The sequence below is a fragment of the Pristis pectinata genome, chromosome 25 (genome assembly GCF_009764475.1).
Source record: "Pristis pectinata isolate sPriPec2 chromosome 25, sPriPec2.1.pri, whole genome shotgun sequence".
NCBI lineage: Eukaryota > Metazoa > Chordata > Chondrichthyes > Rhinopristiformes > Pristidae > Pristis > Pristis pectinata.
The window spans coordinates 827,296-844,025 of record NC_067429.1 but is presented as its reverse complement, the minus strand read 5'-3'; the positions used below and the strand labels follow the sequence as shown (position 1 = coordinate 844,025).

The 16,730-nt window shown below is 55.7% G+C and overlaps 2 protein-coding genes across 2 annotated transcripts; both read right to left on the bottom strand.

Moving 5' to 3' along the window:
* Positions 1-1,288: 1,288 nt before the first annotated feature.
* On the bottom strand, positions 1,289-3,013 carry LOC127583047 (telethonin-like). Its single transcript, XM_052038765.1, has 2 exons — positions 2,690-3,013; positions 1,289-1,793 (listed from the first exon to the last, which is right to left on the bottom strand). Exons 1-2 carry the CDS (start codon positions 2,803-2,805, stop codon positions 1,418-1,420), a joined length of 492 nt encoding a protein of 163 aa, XP_051894725.1. The 5' UTR covers positions 2,806-3,013; the 3' UTR covers positions 1,289-1,417.
* Positions 3,014-5,231: 2,218 nt separating this feature from the next.
* On the bottom strand, positions 5,232-14,970 carry mreg (melanoregulin). The gene is made up of 5 exons (XM_052038366.1): positions 14,888-14,970; positions 13,664-13,823; positions 9,818-9,908; positions 9,233-9,393; positions 5,232-5,441 (listed from the first exon to the last, which is right to left on the bottom strand). Exons 1-5 carry the CDS (start codon positions 14,968-14,970, stop codon positions 5,232-5,234), a joined length of 705 nt encoding a protein of 234 aa, XP_051894326.1.
* Between the last annotated feature and the right edge of the window lie 1,760 nt (positions 14,971-16,730).

Below are 16,730 nucleotides of genomic sequence, written 5' to 3'. Positions count from 1 at the left end.
AGTCCATCTAACTGTACTGGGGACCGTTCGATAGTCTTACAGCAGCGGGATAGGAGCTGTCCTTGAGCCTGGTGGTACGTGCTTTCAGGCTTTTGTATCTTCTGCCCGATGGGAGGGGAGAGAAGAGAGAATGTCCGGGGTGGGTGGGGGCTTTGATTATGTTGGCTGCTGTACCGAGGCAGCGAGAAGTGTAGACAGAGTCCATGGAGGGGAGGCTGGTGTCCGTGACGCGCTGAGCTGTGTCCACAACTCTCTGCAATTTCTTGCGGTCCCGGGGGGAGCAGCTGCCGTTCCAGGCTGTGATGCATCCGGTTAGGATCTTTCTGTGGAATAAACCAGCCCTTCTCAGACCGGGAGACTGTAACTAGTGGGTGCCAGGGGATTGATCCTTTGTGCAGCGATTCGCAGTCGTCCTGCGGGGACCAATCGTCACATTCCCAATTCCACTAATAACATGACTCTGAGAGGGAACGGGAGCCGTGATGCGATACAACGTTGTCAGGCCGATTGACGGGGTTTGATGAAGCTTCACAGTAATCACTGAAGGTGGAATCCGTGGGTGCCGCCGGAGACGGCCAGTGTTTGGTCCCGAGGGTCAGGACCCACCAGAGTCAGTTTTCCCCAAACCTGATGATTATTTCAAACTCTGCCGAAGCCGCCAGTCGCGGCAGCGGGGTGCCTGTTGAGGAGGATGAGGACAGGCTATCCGCGCCCCTCGGGACTCTACACGCCGCCGTCTCCGATGCCCCAGCGAGCGCACCCTCCGCCTGGGACAGGCCCGCGTGTCCCGGACCTCAGCGCCCTGTCCGATGCCGACTGACCGCAGCGGCAGAGCGGCCGGCCCGCTGACACGGTTCCGGGGACGTGCACAGACTGGGCTCGCAGCAGTCGAGGTGGGAGGGGGTATCCGGAGCCCGTGACTGTGCTGGGTCAGGGCCGGAGCCACCGCCAGGGGCAGGACTGACCGGACAGCACCAGCTAAGTGGGCCGAGCGGCCTCGCGCTGCACCCCGCCTGAGACGCACTGGCTCGGCTTCCCCATCAGTTGTCCGCGGCTCTCGCACTAGGACACTGGCTGTCTCCCTCCACAGACGCTGCCCGACCCGCCGAGTGTTTCCAGCGCGTTCTTTGATCTCAGATTTCAACGTTTCTCCGGGTCAGAGAGGACGGGACAGGACGCTATGCAAAGTCACTAAAGTTTATTAGAAATAACACACGTCTGCTCGACCAATTACAAAAATAAATCATCAAACATCGACAGTGAACGCATCCAGCCCCCGTACGTTGAACACTGGCTCACCAGCCGAAGCCCCCACCTCCCGCACCTCGCTGCCTCACCCCCACCCTCCTGCCCACCGCCGTTCCCTCCTCCACATGCCCAGTCCTTGCACCGTCCGCCCGGGGCACGCCCAGTCCGCTCAGCCCCTCTGTGCCTCCTGGGACATGGACCTGGAGAGCGAGCGGCGGGCCAGCTCCGGCTTCTTGCCCGCCAGGCTGACCGGCTGCATCAGCGGTGGCAGGTCCTTGGTGATGGCCGAGATCTCCCGCTTGTCCGGGCACACTCCGCCCGGGCTCTGCGCCCGCTCCAGCGCTGCCTCAGCCTCGGGCCGCTCCGCCGTGCCGCCGATCTGGGTGGGGGTGAAGATGGGGAGGGGCAGACGGTACTCGCTCAGCTCCTGCCCCAGGAGACCCATCCACAGCCGCTGGTCCGGAGCCCGCTGCACCAGGTAACTCACCCGCTGCTTCCTGTTGTAGCTTTCCCGCCGGGATCTGTTCACCTCGGACAGGCAGCACCTGGGGCCGGGGAGAGGCAGGTCAGGAGGGGAGAGACCCCGGCACCCCTCCCCTCCACACCCCACCCCGACCCTCCCCACCCCGGGGAGACACCCCGGCACCCCTCGCCGACCCCCCACCCTGGGAGAGACACCGGCACCCCCCCTCCCCTCCACACCCCACCCCTCCACACCCCACCCCAGGGAGAGACCCCCGCACTCCTCCCCTCCCCTCCACACCCCACCCCACCCCGACCCTCCCACCTCAGAGAGAGAACCCGGCACCCTTCCCCTCCCCTTCACACCCCACCCCGACCCCCCACCCCAGGGAGAGACCCCCGCACTCCTCCCCTCCACACCACACCCCACCCCACCCCGACCCCCCACCCCAGGCTGAGACCCCCGCACTCCTCCTCTCCCTCGCAGGTCTTTTTCTTTCTCTCTCGTCTCTGTCGTTCTCTGTGTAATTCTCTCTCTCTCTCTCTCTCTCTCTCTCTCTCTCTCTGGATGAACCTTTCTCTTCCTGTGACTCCTTCGTCTCTCTCTCTCTCCCTGTGTAAGTCCTGACTCTCTCTTTGACTGTGTCTCTCCCTCCACTCTGTGACTCTCACTATTTCCTTCTCTGTGACCGGTTCTTGCCGTCTCTGTGACTCTCTCCCATTCCCTCTCTATGGTTAACGCATTTTCCCTTTCTGTGTCTTTCTTTAAATCTTTCCTTGACTTTCCTTCTCCCTCCCTCACCCCCTCACCCCTTCCTCTCCCCCTCCCTCCCCCTCTCGCTGTCTCTCTCCGTCCCTCCCTCTCCCCTCCCTCTCCCCCCTCTCCACCCCACTTCTCCATGACCCCCCCCCCCCCCGCCGCCCTGTCCGGAGGACCCGCCGGCCGGGCCGCTGCTGGTTCTGTCCCTGTGGCCCTCACCGGTCCTGAGGCAGAGTTCTGAGGATCAAGTCCTGCCACTCTGCCGAGTAAGATTCTCTCCGGATGTTCTCCTCGTTCACGGAGGCGGTGAGAGTGGCTTCAGGCGCCAGTTTCATCCTGCCCGCGACCTGTGAGTTGCCCGACGCTGGGTGGGTGCCCGGGTCACTGAGCGCTAGGGCGGCGGCCGCCCCTTTATGTAGTCCGCAGCCGCTATTTTGGGGCTGTGTTATCACCGCTAAATCCCCGCTGACAACTCGCAGTGGAATTGGTGACGTTCCCGCCGCATTCCGGCTGTCAGCGCCCGCAGGCACACACACACCCAGGGGACGCCCGCCAGGGTGGGGGAGCGCCGAGGGGCAGCGCTGACACACAGAGGGAGCACAGCACTGTCGGCGGGGCAGGAATGAGGGAGCGCCGCACTGTCGGAGGGGCAGGAAAGAGGGAGCGCCGCACTGATTAAATGGCAGTTAAACGGGTAGTGCGCTCCACGCCATCAGCGGGGCGTTGCCGAGGGAGCGCGCTGTACTGAGGGAGCGCCGCAGTAGAGGAGGTGCAGTGCTGACGGGGCCCTGCGCTGTCCGAGGTGCGGTGCTGAGGGAGCGCCTGGGCCGCTGGTCACCGCACGGGGGTGTTCCGGTCGGAGGGGTGCGAGGATCCAGTCCTGTTTGACATAAGCATCGTGGAAGGACGAGTTGTGGTGAGAACATTGCGATCCTGCAACATGACCTCCACAGACTGCGGGCGGAATGCAACGTGTTCGCTCATCTCTGCCGAAAGCGGAACGTTGCCGGTGGAAGAAACTTTGGTCAGGCCGCACTTGGGGTATTCAGTGCAGTTCTGGTCGCCCCCATTACAGGAGGGTGTGGGGAGGTTCACCAGGACGCTGCCTGGATTGGAGGGCATGAGCTAGAAGGAGAAGTCGGACAAACTGCGGTTATTTTCTCTGGAGCAGCGGAGGCTGAGGGGAGACCTGAAAGGTTTATTAAATTATGAGAGGCATCCACAGAGTAGACAGCTGGTATCTTTTTCCCAGGGTGGAGATGTCTAACACTAGAGGACACGCATTTGTGAGAGGGGAAAATTCAAAGGAGATGTGCAGGCAAGTGTTTTACGCGGAGAGCGGTGGGTGCCTGGAACGGGCTGCCCGGGGTGGGGGCAGAGGGGTTTACAATAGGCAGATACATGAATACGCGGGGAATGTGCAGGCAGAAGAGATGGTTCAACACAGACATGGTGGGCCGAAGCGCCTGTGCCGTTCTGTTCTAAAAGGCAGGTTATTATCTAAATGGAGAGAGACTGCCATCTCTGTGCTGTAGACCTCTCTTGTCCCGTTGTACAGGGTGCTGGTGAGGCCACACCTGGAGTACGACGCACCCGTGAGCAGATGTAGTCCAAAGGAGATTGACCAGGCCAATTCCCGGGATGAGACTGGAGAAACGAAGGACTGCAGATTATGGAGGATCTCAGCAGGCCCGGCAGCATCTGTGGAGAAACGCAGGCGGTCAACGTTTCGGGACTTGAACCTTTAGAAGGGTCCTGACCGCCTGCTTCTCTCCATCGATGCTGTCCGGCCTGCAGAGTTCCTCCAGCATCAGAGAGTTTTTCATCCTGGAATGAGACGATTGTCCTGACAGGAGACACCAGCTGCGATGGGGGTATATTTCTGGAGTTTCCAACACGAAGATGTTTTCACGAGTGGGAGCCACAAACAAGGGGACACGGATTCAGGATAACCGGACGGTCATTTATTACTGAAATATGTAGAAATTAGCCCCTGCAATTCCCTGCCCAGAGTTGGGGAGGGGCGGATCATTCCCAGCATTTAAGGTGGAGTAGATACATTTTTGAAAGATCAGGGACAGGACGACGGGTAGCGGGGACACAGACAGGGGACACATCAGCCGTGGTCACATTCAATGGTGCGGCAGGCTTGACGGGCCGTGGCCTACTCCTGCTGCTATTTTCTTATGTTGAGAGAGCGTCACTGTGGGGGGCAGTACTGAGGGAGCGCCGCACTGGGAGGGCGGTTTGCCGTGGGTTGGTACTGGGGGAGCGCCTCTGTAGGTGGGGCGGGAGCGCCGCACTGTGGGAGGGGCCGTAGTGAGGGAGCGCCGCACTGTGGGAGGGGCCGTAGTGAGGGAGCGCCGCACTGTGGGAGGGGCGGTAGTGAGGGAGCGCCGCACTGTGGGAGGGGCGGTAGTGAGGGAGCGCCGCACTGTGGGAGGGGCGGTAGTGAGGGAGCGCCGCACTGTGGGAGGGGCGGTAGTGAGGGAGCGCCGCCCTGTGGGAGGGGCCGTAGTGAGGGAGCGCCGCACTGTGGGAGGGGCGGTAGTGAGGGAGCGCCGCACTGTGGGAGGCTCCGCAACAACAGGACGGCGGCAGTGAGTGGGTCCCGGTCACCGGCACCGACATTTATGGCGCACACAACCCGTGACATGGTGAGTCTGTGCGGCGGCCCCCGGTCCCCCGTCCCCGGCCCCCGGTCCGGGACGGACCGCCCGAAGCTCCGACATTCACTGCAACAGTTCCAGTCCGGGTTGGGTCAGAGTTCCAGGGACCGGGAGAGAACGGCTTCCTCATCCAGCTCCTCCAACTCCTCGTCCGTCACCAAGCTCATCTCGCTTTTCTTCACCAGCACGGCGGCCGCGTCTGCCGGCGGCTCCGTCTCCGGCTCCGGCCCGGGGTCGCGGGGGAAGTAACTGCGGGCCTTGGCCACGAAGTCCTGCGCCGCATCCAGGGTGATGAGGCGGTCCTGGGGACAGCAGGAGACCGTCACTCGGCTTCCAGCCCAGCCCTCACGCCCCCCACGCCCCCCGTCACCGCGCACACCCCTCGTCCCGCACACATCCCCGTCCCCCATCAACCCAGATCCCAACAGTGTCCCCACCCCTCGCTCCCCCTCCCCATTTCATATAACATAGAACACTACAGCACAATGCAGGCCCTTTGGCCCACAATGTTGTGCCGATCTTTAAACCTCACCTAAGACTATCTAACCCCTTCCACATATCCCCCTATTTTAAATTCCTCCATATGCTTATCTAACAATCTCTTGAACTTGACCAATGTATCAGCCCCCACCACCACCCCAGGCAGCGCATTCCATGCACCAACCACTCTCTGGGTAAAAAACCTTCCTCTGATAACTCCCTTGAACTTCCCACCCATTACTTTAAAGCCATGCCCTCTTGTATTGACCATTGGTGCCCTGGGAAAGAGGCACTGGCCGTCTATCTATTTCTCTTAATATCTTATATACCTCTATCATGTCTCCCCTCATCTCCCTCCTCTCCAATGAGTAAAGCCCTAGCTCCTTTAGTCTCTCCTCATAATCCATACTCTCTAAACCAGGCAGCATCCTGGTAAATCTCCTCTGCACCCTCTCCAACACCTCCACATCCTTCCTATAATGAGGTGACCAGAACTGGACACAGTACTCTAAGTGTGGTCTAACCAGAGTTTTGTAAAGCTGCATCATCACTTCGCGGCTCTTAAACTCGAAACCACGACTTATGAAAGCTAACATCCCATAAGCTTTCTTAACTACCCTATCCACCTGTGAGGCAACTTTCAGGGATCTGTGGATATTGACCCCCAGATCCCTCTGCTCCTCTACACTGCCCAGAATCCTGCCATTAACTTTTTACTCTGCCTTGGAGTTTGTCCTTCCAAAGTGTACCACCTCACACTTCTCCAGACTGAACTCCATCTGCCACTTCTCAGCCCGGCTCTGCATCCTATCAATGTCCCTCTGCAATCTTCGACAGTCCTCCACACTATCCACAACAACACCAACCTTTGTGTCGTCTGCAAACTTCCTGATCCACCCTTCTACCCCCTCATCCAAGTCTTTGATAAGTATCATGAAAAGCAGAGGTCCCAGAACCGATCCTTGTGGGACACCACTAGTCACAGCCCTCCAATATGAATGCACTCCCTCCACCACAACCCTCTGCTTTCTACAGGCAAGCCAATTCTGAATCCACATGGCCAAGCTTCCCTGGATCCCATGCCCTCTGACCTTCTGAAGAAGCCTACCATGTGGAACCTTGTCAAACGCCTTACTAAAATCCATGTAGACCACATCTACTACACTACCCTCATCAATCTTCCTGGTCACCTCCTCAAAGAACACTCTCAGGCTTGTGAGACACAATCTTCCCTTCACAAAGCCTTGCTGGCTGTCCCCAATCAGACCAAGATTCTCTAAATGCTCATAGATCCTATCTCTAAGAATCCTTTCCAACAGCTTGCCCACCACAGGCATAAGGCTCACTGGTCTATAATTCCCTGGACTATCCCTACTACCTTTTTTGAATAAGGGGACAACATTTGCCACCCTCCAATCCTCTGGTACCATTCTCGTGGACAACGAGGACTCAAAGGTCCTAGCCAATGGTTCAGCAATCTCCTCCCTCGCCTTGCAGAGCAGCCTGGGGAATATTCCATCAGACCCCGGGGACTTATCTGTCCTAATATTTTCTAACAGCTACCACACATCCTCTTTCTTGATATCAACATGCTCTAGAACATTAACCTTACCAACACTGTCCTCAGCATCATCAAGGCCCCTCTCCTTGGTGAATACTGAAGAGAAGTATTCATTGAGGACCTCACCCACTTACACAGCTTCCAGGCACATCTTCCCACCTTTGTCTCTAATCGGTCCTACCTTTACTCTCATCATCCTTCTGCTCTTCACATAAGTGAAAAATGCCTTGGGGTTTTTCTTAGCCCTACTCGCCAAGGCCTTTTCATGTCCCCTTCTTGCTCTCCTCAGCCCCTTCTTAAGTTCCTTCCTTGCTACCCTATATTCCTCAAGAGACCTATCTGATCCTTGCTGCCTACACCTTATGTATGCTGCCTTCTTCCTCCTAACTAGATGTTCCACCTCTCTTATCACCCATGGTTCCTTCACCCTGCCATTCTTTCTCTGCCTCACCGGGATAAATTTATCCTGAACATCCTGCAAGAGATCCCTGAACAACAACCACATCTCCATAGTACATTTCCCTTCAAAAATGTCATCCCAATTCACACTTGCAAGTTCTAGCCTTATAGCCTCATAATTTGCCCTTCCCCAATTAAATATTTACCTGTCCTCTTTGCTCCTATTCTTGTCCATGACAATGCTAAGGGTTAGGGAGCGGTGGTCACTGTCCCCCAAATGCTCACCCACTGAGAGATCTGTCACCTGACCCGGTTCATTACCTAATACTAGATCTAATATGGCATTCCCTCTAGTCGGCCTGTCAACATACTGTGACAGGATTCTGTCCTGGACACACTTTACAAACTCTTTCCCGTCTAAACCTTTGGCACTAAGCAGGTGCCAATCAATATTTGGGAAGTTGAAGTCTCCCGTGATAACAACCCTGTTATTTTTGCATCTTTCCAAAATCTGCCTCCTGATCTGCTCCTCAGTATCCTCGCTGCTACCAGGGGGCCTATAGAATACTCCCAGTAGAGTAACTGCTCCTTTCTTATTCCTAACTTCCACCCATACTGACTCTAGAGAGGATCCTGCTACATTATCCACCCTTTCTGCAGCTGTAACAGTGTCCCTGACCAGTAACGCCACCCCGTCTCCTCTTCTCCCCCCCTACCTATCCCTTTTAAAACACTGAAATCCAGGAATGTTCAGTATCCATTCCTGCCCTGGTGACAGCCAAGTCTCTGCAAGACCCACATTATCATAGTTCCACGAATTTATCCAAGCTCTCAGTTCATCCCCCTTATTCCTGATGCTTCTTGCATTTAAGTAAATGCACTTTAGCCCATCCACCTCACTACTTTTATACCCTATACTCGCTTCTCCTTCCTCAAAGCCTCTCTATATGTTAGATCTGACTTTACTCCATGCACTTCTTCCACTGACCTATCCCTCCGGTTCCCATCCCCCTCGCAAACTAGTTAAAACCCTCCCGAACCACACTAGCAAACCTGCCTGCAAGGATGTTCATCCCCCTTGAATTCAGGTGTAACCCATCCAATCTGTACGTCCCACCTTCCCCAGAAGGGATCCCAATGATCCAAAAATCTAAAACCTTGCCCCCTGCACCAACTCCTCAGCCACACATTCATCTGCCATCTGCTCCTATTCTTACCTTCACTGTCATGTCGCACTGGCAGCAATCCTGACATTGCTACCCTTGAGGTCCTGTTCTTCAGCCTTCTGTCTAGCTCCCTAAACTCCCTTTTCAGGACCTCATCCCCCTTCATACCTACGTCATTGGTACCAACATGTACCACGACTTCTGGCTGCTTTCCCTCCCGCACAAGAATGCTGTGGACCCGATCAGAGACATCCTGGACCCTGGCACCTGGGAGGCAACATACCATCCGGGATTCTCACTCATGTCCACAGAATCACCTGTCTGACCCCCTAACTATAGAGTCCCCTATCACTAGTGCCCTCCTCTCTCCTTCACTACCCTTCTGAGCCACCGGGCCGGACTTTGTGCCAGAGGCACTGCCACTGTTGCTTCCCCCTCCCCATTTCCCCTCCCCTCCCCTCCCCCGGCCCCTCCCTGTCACACTCACCAGCACATAGATGTACCTCTCAGCAGGCATCTTGCTGTCGAAGATGTTGGTCTCCTGAGCCAATGTGTCGAGCAGATGCTTGGCGTGCGGAGCGCTGCGGAGGCTGCTGTAGGTGGTGGTGGAGGTGACCGTCAGCAGGGAGTCCGCCTCCGCTGCAAACCCTGCAGGACAACAGAGGCTCAGCTCAACCTCCCCACATCGGCGGGGGGGGGGGGGGGGGGGCAGGGGCTACGGGTGGGGGAGTGGGTGAGAGGGATTGAAAGTGTGGTGATGGGTAATGGGGATGGTGAGGGAGGAGGGGGAAGGGAGGAGGGGCATAAAGGGGGAGGGGGAGCAGGGGGTGAGAGAGGCAGAGGGTGGGTGAGAGATGAGGGAAGTGTGAGGGGGAGAGGAGGGGGTGAGGGAGCGGGAAGGGGGAGGAGGGGTGAGAGATGAGGGAAGTGTGAGAGGATAGAGGAGGGGGAAGGGAGGGGGAGGAGCAGGGGTGAGAGAGGCAGAGGGTGGGTGAGAGATGAGGGAAGTGTGAGGGGGGAGAGGAGGGGGTGACAGAGGCGAGGGAGAGGCTGAGGGAGCACATTTTCCTACCCAGACTCTGCAGGATGACCTTCCACTTCCCCAGCACGTCCCTCCGCTCCTGCCGAACCGCCTCAATGTCCAGGCTCAGCCGACGGTAACCCTTGGACAGAGGAGACAAGTGATTACTGGTAGCACCACCCACCCCAGCACTGAACTGCGGGGGTCGCTGCCTGAACCCTGACCCACAGGGTCACTGCCTGAACCCTGACCCACGGGGTCTCTGCTTGAACCCTGACTCACAAGGTCACCATCAGAGCCCTTACCCACGGGGTCACCTCCTGAAACCTGACCCACGGGGGTCACTGCCTTAACTCTAACCCCATGGGATCACTGCCTGAACCCTGACCCGTGGGGGTCACCACCTGAATGAACCCTGACCTGTGGGGTCACTGAACCACGTCCTTTGGTCATTTCACTGTGGACACTGGCCTCTCCCCACCTGGTTCTGTCTCCCCAGCACCCCTCCCCCTCTGCCCCCACGAACTGAGCCCTTCCTGGGGACCTCGCTGTGGTAAAGATGAGCGGGATAAACCATGCCTCCAGGGCGAGAACAGGTGGAAGGTCTCTGAGCATCACAAGGCCATTCCACCCCTTGAGCTAGTTCTGCCTTTCAGAAAGATCATCTGCCTCAGTGTCTGCCTGATCCATGATCCCTCAATTCCCTTAACACCCAGGAAGGGATCAGCTAAGTAACAACAGGCTGGAGAGCCCTCTGTCAGTGGAGGGACTCTACTGGAGAAAATGTGGAGAGATAGTTATATTTGGAAAGGCAGGGGGTCATCAGGAACCCGGCTCACTAACCGGAGTTTTTTGAGGAAGTAGCAAAGGTGAAGGCAGGGCAGTAGATGGTGTCCACTCTAGCAATGTTGTGGACTGCAGTAAGGCATTTAACGAGGTCCTGCATGGTTGGCTGGGTAAGGCACATGGGATTGAGATTGGCTTGGTGATAGGAGATGAGAGTGGTGGTGGAGGGGTGTTTTCCTTGTGGAGTGAGAGCTGGTTAACAAGGAGTGGGAACAAATGAGTCCTTCTCTGGCTGGGAAGTTGTGACTGGGGGTTCCAGACAGATTGATCTGGCTATTCACCATCTACATTGGGGGGTGAGGGGACCAAGCTACCAATGACACAAAACCAAGTGGGGATGGGCACAGTGATGAGGCGGTGAGGGGATATCATGAGCTGTGTGAGTGGACAGTGACGTGACAAGGGGAGAGCGCGAGGAACAGTGTGAGGTTGTTCGCTTGTCGAACAAGCAGGAACCTGAGAACATTAAATAGTGAGAAACCGGAGAATGTTGATGTTCACAGGGGCCTAGGTGTGTTTGTACACTGTCACTGAACGCCAACACCTGGCTGTGTCTGTACACTGTCACTGAACGTCAACACCTGGCTGTGTCTGTACACCGTCACTGAACATCAACACCTGGCTGTGTCTGTACACCGTCACTGAACGCCAACACCTGGGTGTGTCTGTACACCGTCACTGAACGCCAACACCTGGCTGTGTCTGTACACCGTCACTGAACGTCAACAACTGGGTGTGTCTGTACACTGTCACTGAACGCCAACACCTGGCTGTGTCTGTACACCGTCACTGAACGCCAACACCTGGGTGTGTCTGTACACCGTCACTGAACGCCAACACCTGGGTGTGTCTGTACACCGTCACTGAACGCCAACACCTGGCTGTGTCTGTACACCGTCACTGAACGCCAACACCTGGCTGTGTCTGTACACTGTCACTGAACACCAACACCTGGGTGTGTTTGTACACCGTCACTGAACATCAACACCTGGCTGCTGCAGGCAGTTAGGAAAAAGATGTCCTTCTTTTGGCCTTATTGCAAGCGGATGTGAACACATGAGCAAGGATGTCTTACCGTGACCATACAGGGCATGTTGTGACCACACTGGGAGTACTGAGGCGGTTTGCCAAAGGGATGTACTTGGTGCAGAGGGAGTGCGGTGAAGAGTCACCCGACTGTTCCTAGGGTGGTGAGTCTGTCAGATGGGGAGAGGGTGAGAATGAGAGGTGACCCTCAGAGGGCCCACGGTAGGCACAGGCTGCGGGGTCTGTAATGATGGGTCAGTCTGATAATGTTGGTAGTTAGGAGCGAGAGGGGTAATTTCTTTATTCATCAGGTGAACCTTTGTAAGTCTCTACCCCAGAGGGGTATGGGGACTCAGTCACTGAGTTTATTCTGAAAAGAAATTGCTTGATATAAATAAAGAAATAACATTAGTTATGTTTCAGTCTTCTGGTGCCTCACCTGTGGCTAATGAAGGCGCAAAAATCTCCATCAAGGTCCCACCTATCTCCTCCCCCGTTTCCCAGATATCATCTGGCCCTGGGGATTTATCCACCCTTATTTGTCCCATGACATCTAACACCTTCACCCAATACTGACCTGCTCACATCCCTCTCCCTGAATTCACCGCCCTCCACGTCCTTCTCTTTGGTGACCACACGTGAGAAGTATTAATTTATGACCTCGCCCACATCCCCAGCTCCACTTGGTCCATCAGAGGACCCACTCCTTCCCTGGCTCCCCTCTTAAAATGCCTTGGGAATCAATATCACAACATTTGCATTATTGATCCCAGCATTTTCCCCACTCCTGGTGTCAGGCTCCTGTTGTCTCTCTCCCTCCCTCCCTAAACAGCAACCTCACACTTTAGTCTGCAGGAACCGGAATCCGTTGAACTTTGGAAGTTGATAACAATGGCATCACATCATCATGGCAACCTACTCCAGAACTCAAAAAGCAGATTCAGAATTGAAGACAGGGTAGTGGTGAAGAGCTGTTATTCTGACTGAAAGTCTGTGACCAGTGGTGTTCTGCAGGGATAGTGCTGGGTCCTCTGTTTGTGATGCATGTAAGTTATTTGGATGAAGGTGTAGGTGAATGTGCTGGTAAGTTTGCAGACAACACAAAAATCGACAGAGTTGTGGATAGTGCGAAAGGTTGTTGAAGGACACAGCGGGATGTAGATCAGTTGGAATTGTAGGTGGAGAGTTGGCAGATGGAGTTTAATCCGGACAAGTGAGGTGTCGCACTTTGAGCATTGCTGCACTGAGGGATCTTGAGATGCAAGTCCATAGTTCTCTGAAAGTTGATAGGGTGGTAAACAAATTGTACAACACACGTGTCTTCATGGGTCGGGGCACTGAGCACCAAAGTCAGGAAGTCATGCTGCAGCTGTATAAACCTTTGGTCAGGCCACACTTGGATTATTGTGTGCAGTTCTGGTTTCCCCATTACAGGAAGGGTGTGGGGGCTTTGGAGAGGGTGCAGGAGAGGTTCACCAGGATGCTGCCTGGATTAGAGAGTATTTGGTACAAGGAAAGGTTGGACAAACGAATAATTTTCTGTGGAGTGTCGGAGGCTGAGGGGAGACCTGATAGAGGTTTATAAAATTATGAGAGGCACAGATAGAGTATATAGTCAAAGTTTGTTTCTCAGGGTGGAGATGTCAAATAGTAGAGGGCATAGATTTAAGGTGAGAGGGGAAACTATAAGGGAGATTTATGAAGCAAGTGTTTTACACAGAGTGGTGGGTGCCTGGAACGGGCTGCCAGGGGAGAGGGTGGAAACAGATACGATAGTGGTGTTTGAGGCATTTAGACAGACAATGAACAGGTCAGGAATGGAGGGATACGGACCACGTGCAGACAGATGGGATTACATGGGCATCATGGTTAGCACAGACACTGTGGGCCAAAGGGCCTGTTCCTGTGCTGTACTGTTCTCTGTTCTATGCTTCTATGTTCTTGAGATTTTTGGAACTTGGGGTTTATCAGATTCTGGGCTCATTTGTAACGAACTGGTTCAATGAAAGGTTGAAGGGTTCAGACCTGGGAACCTCTGCGTGTCCTGGACCGTTTCTGCAGCAGGTTGTAAAGTTCCCGATCATCGTCTCTCTCCGTGTGGGAGGTGTCGTGGGGTTCACTCCACAGGTTGGTTTGCTCTGATCGCCTTCGCTGAGCCTCCTGGGCAAAGTACAGCAAGGTCTCGCTGTCAGAGAGAGCAGGCAAGGTCACTCACACAGGCTACAAATGGCCGAAACACTTCTCTCCCCACAGACGCTGCCTGATCCACAGAGTTCCCGTCATTTTCTGATTTTATTTCAGATATCCAGTATCTGCAGCATTTTGTTTTCCCGTGGATGTTTCTCCACAGCCAGAGGGGGTGAAATCGTCATGTGTGCTGGCCTTGGGCCCTGCGGCTGTGGCCCGAATTTCAACAGACTCTGAGGCAGGAAACACAACTTCAGGACGGGTAAAATTTAAATCAGGGGTGTGAAGGGAGACCTCAGCAAGCCCACAGAGTGGGTAATTGTTGGGTCCAGGGTGGGTAGCTGGTAGTTCAGCGAGCAGGGGCTGAGTTGCTACTTGTGGAAGGAGAGGGAAAGAGCAGGGAGTCTTGGCTACAGACAAAGCACGTAAAGTTACAGGTTAACGTTTGGAAGTAAATCCAACCAACCCCAACACTCACCTGTGAAGGGACGAAATTGGAAAACAGCAGAGAAATGAAAGTAAGTTTAAAGGGGAAGTTTGATTTGATTTGGAGAGTTTGCCCACGTCTGTACAAAGTGCAGACTTTAAGATAATGAAAGGATTTTGATGAGAGGGGTGGCTCAGGAGACCCCAGTTCCCAATGACTGCTCTGACTGCTCTCCCCCACACACCCCCCCCCCCCCCCGGGTCCATACCAGCCCCCAGGAGAGAATCTCCACGACTCCTTCCCTGTGCCCCACAACCTGCCCATCAGCTGCCACTCACTGACACAAGGGGTAATTTACAGCAGCCAATTACCTCCCAGCACGTCACCGGCACACGCGAGGAAAATCTACTTCCCTGCCTCGATCCCACCACCTCACCCAAACCCCACCCTGTCCGCCCATCCCCATCCCTCTCTACCTCACGATCTTCACTCCCCACCACAATGTGCCCAGCTCCCTCTCTGGGAGCCCACCACACCTTGAGCTGAGTCTCCTGTCAGGACTGAAGCTCTGGGCTGTGACACACCAAGTTCTCAGCTGAAGACCTTGTAAATAATCAGTTTACAGCAATGTTTACCTGATGATTGGAGTCTTCTCCTCAGCTTCATCTCCCCCACAACAAGAGCAGCAGATCCAGTTAAGCATGGTCCTGTCCCCCATCTCACTCTTGGTCACACAGCACCAGAGTTAGCCAGGTGCCTGGGCAAGGCAGGTAGAATGGGCAGACACTCGGCGGACAGAGCAGGGTCAAGCGGACAGCTCAGCATCAGCTGGAGATGGAGGCACTTTCACAATTGCTGAGGTTGGTGGATCATTTGAATGTTTCCTCTGGAGAGGACCAAGTCATGAGTGGTCATGTGAGGGCTGTGGTGATTCACTATTGCCTCCAGCTACACAAACACACACAAAGTACATTGAGAGGGTCTGATTAAAAATAAGTTCAAGTCCTGACTGCCAGTTGAGACAGGCAGCTCAGACTGGCTTCAAGGGACATTGCCTGTTCCCAGGATAATACACTGATCGGATGCACTGACATTTGAGGTTTAGCAGCCACTGTCACTGACTCTGCCTCTGTCACTGGGGCTGCCTTTACTTCCGTTCATGACTTGTCCTGAGGTGGAGACGTTGAGGCTGGCTTAATACATCCCGAGAGCTTGCCCGTCCACCAGTGAGCTCTGGTGGAACTGGTGTCATACATGGGCCCAAAATGAGTAGGCACCAGGTTACTTCCCTGGAGAACCAGTTTATTGTTTTTGGGATCTGGGTGTCACTGGCATGCCGGCATTTATTGCCCTCCCCTAATCACCCTCAAGAAGGTGGTGAGCTGGTTTCTTGAATGGATGCAGCCCTTCGGTGAAGGTGCTCCCACGGTGCTGTTGGGAGGGAGTTCCAGGACCTAGACCCAGTGATGATTAAGGACCAGTGAGATATTTCCAGGTCAGGATGGGGAGGGGGAAACCTGTGGCAGTGGTGTTCCCAAACACCTGGTGTCCTTGTCATTCTTAATGAGAGAGGTCATGGGTTTGGGAGGTGCCTGGGTAAGTAACCACTGTGCATTTTGTATGTGGTGCACACTGCAGCCACTGTGTGCTGATGGTGGTGGAGGGGGTGGTGAGGGGGTGGATAGGGTGCTGAGCTGGTGGTGGAGGGAGGGGGTGTTGAGGGGGTGCACAGGGTGCTGAGCTGGTGGTGGAGGGAGGGGGTGTTGAGGGTGCACAGGGTGCTGAGCTGGTGGTGGAGGGAGGGGGTGTTGAGAGGGTGGACAGGGTGCTGAGCTGGTGGTGGAGGGAGGGGATGTTGGGGAGGTGCACGGGGTGCTGAGCTGGTGGTGGAGGGAGGGGGTGTTGAGGGGGTGCACGGGGTGCTGAGCTGGTGGTGGAGGGAGGGGGTGGTGAGGGGGTGGAAGCGGTGCTGAGCTGGTGGTGGAGGGAGGGGGTGTTGGGGAGGTGCACGGGGTGCTGAGCTGGTGGTGGAGGGAGGGGGTGTTGAGGGGGTGCACGGGGTGCTGAGCTGGTGGTGGAGGGAGGGGGTGTTGAGGGGGTGCACGGGGTGCTGAGCTGGTGGTGGAGGGAGGGGGTGTTGAGGGGGTGCACGGGGTGCTGAGCTGGTGGTGGAGGGATGGGGTGCTGAGCTGGTCATGGAGGGAGGGGGTGTTGAGGGGGTGCATGGGGTGCTGAGCTGGTGGTGGAGGGAGGGGGTGGTGGAGGGAGGGGGTGTTGAGGGGGTGCACGGGGTGCTGAGCTGGTGGTGGAGGGAGGGGGTGTTGAGAGGGTGGACGGGGTGCTGAGCTGGTGGTGAAGGGAGGGGGTGGTGAGGGGGTGGTGGAGGGAGGGGGTGGTGATGGGGTGGACGCAGTGCTGAGCAGCTGTCCTGGATGCTGCGGAAATTCTCAAGCATTGTTGGGACTGCACTGGTCCTGA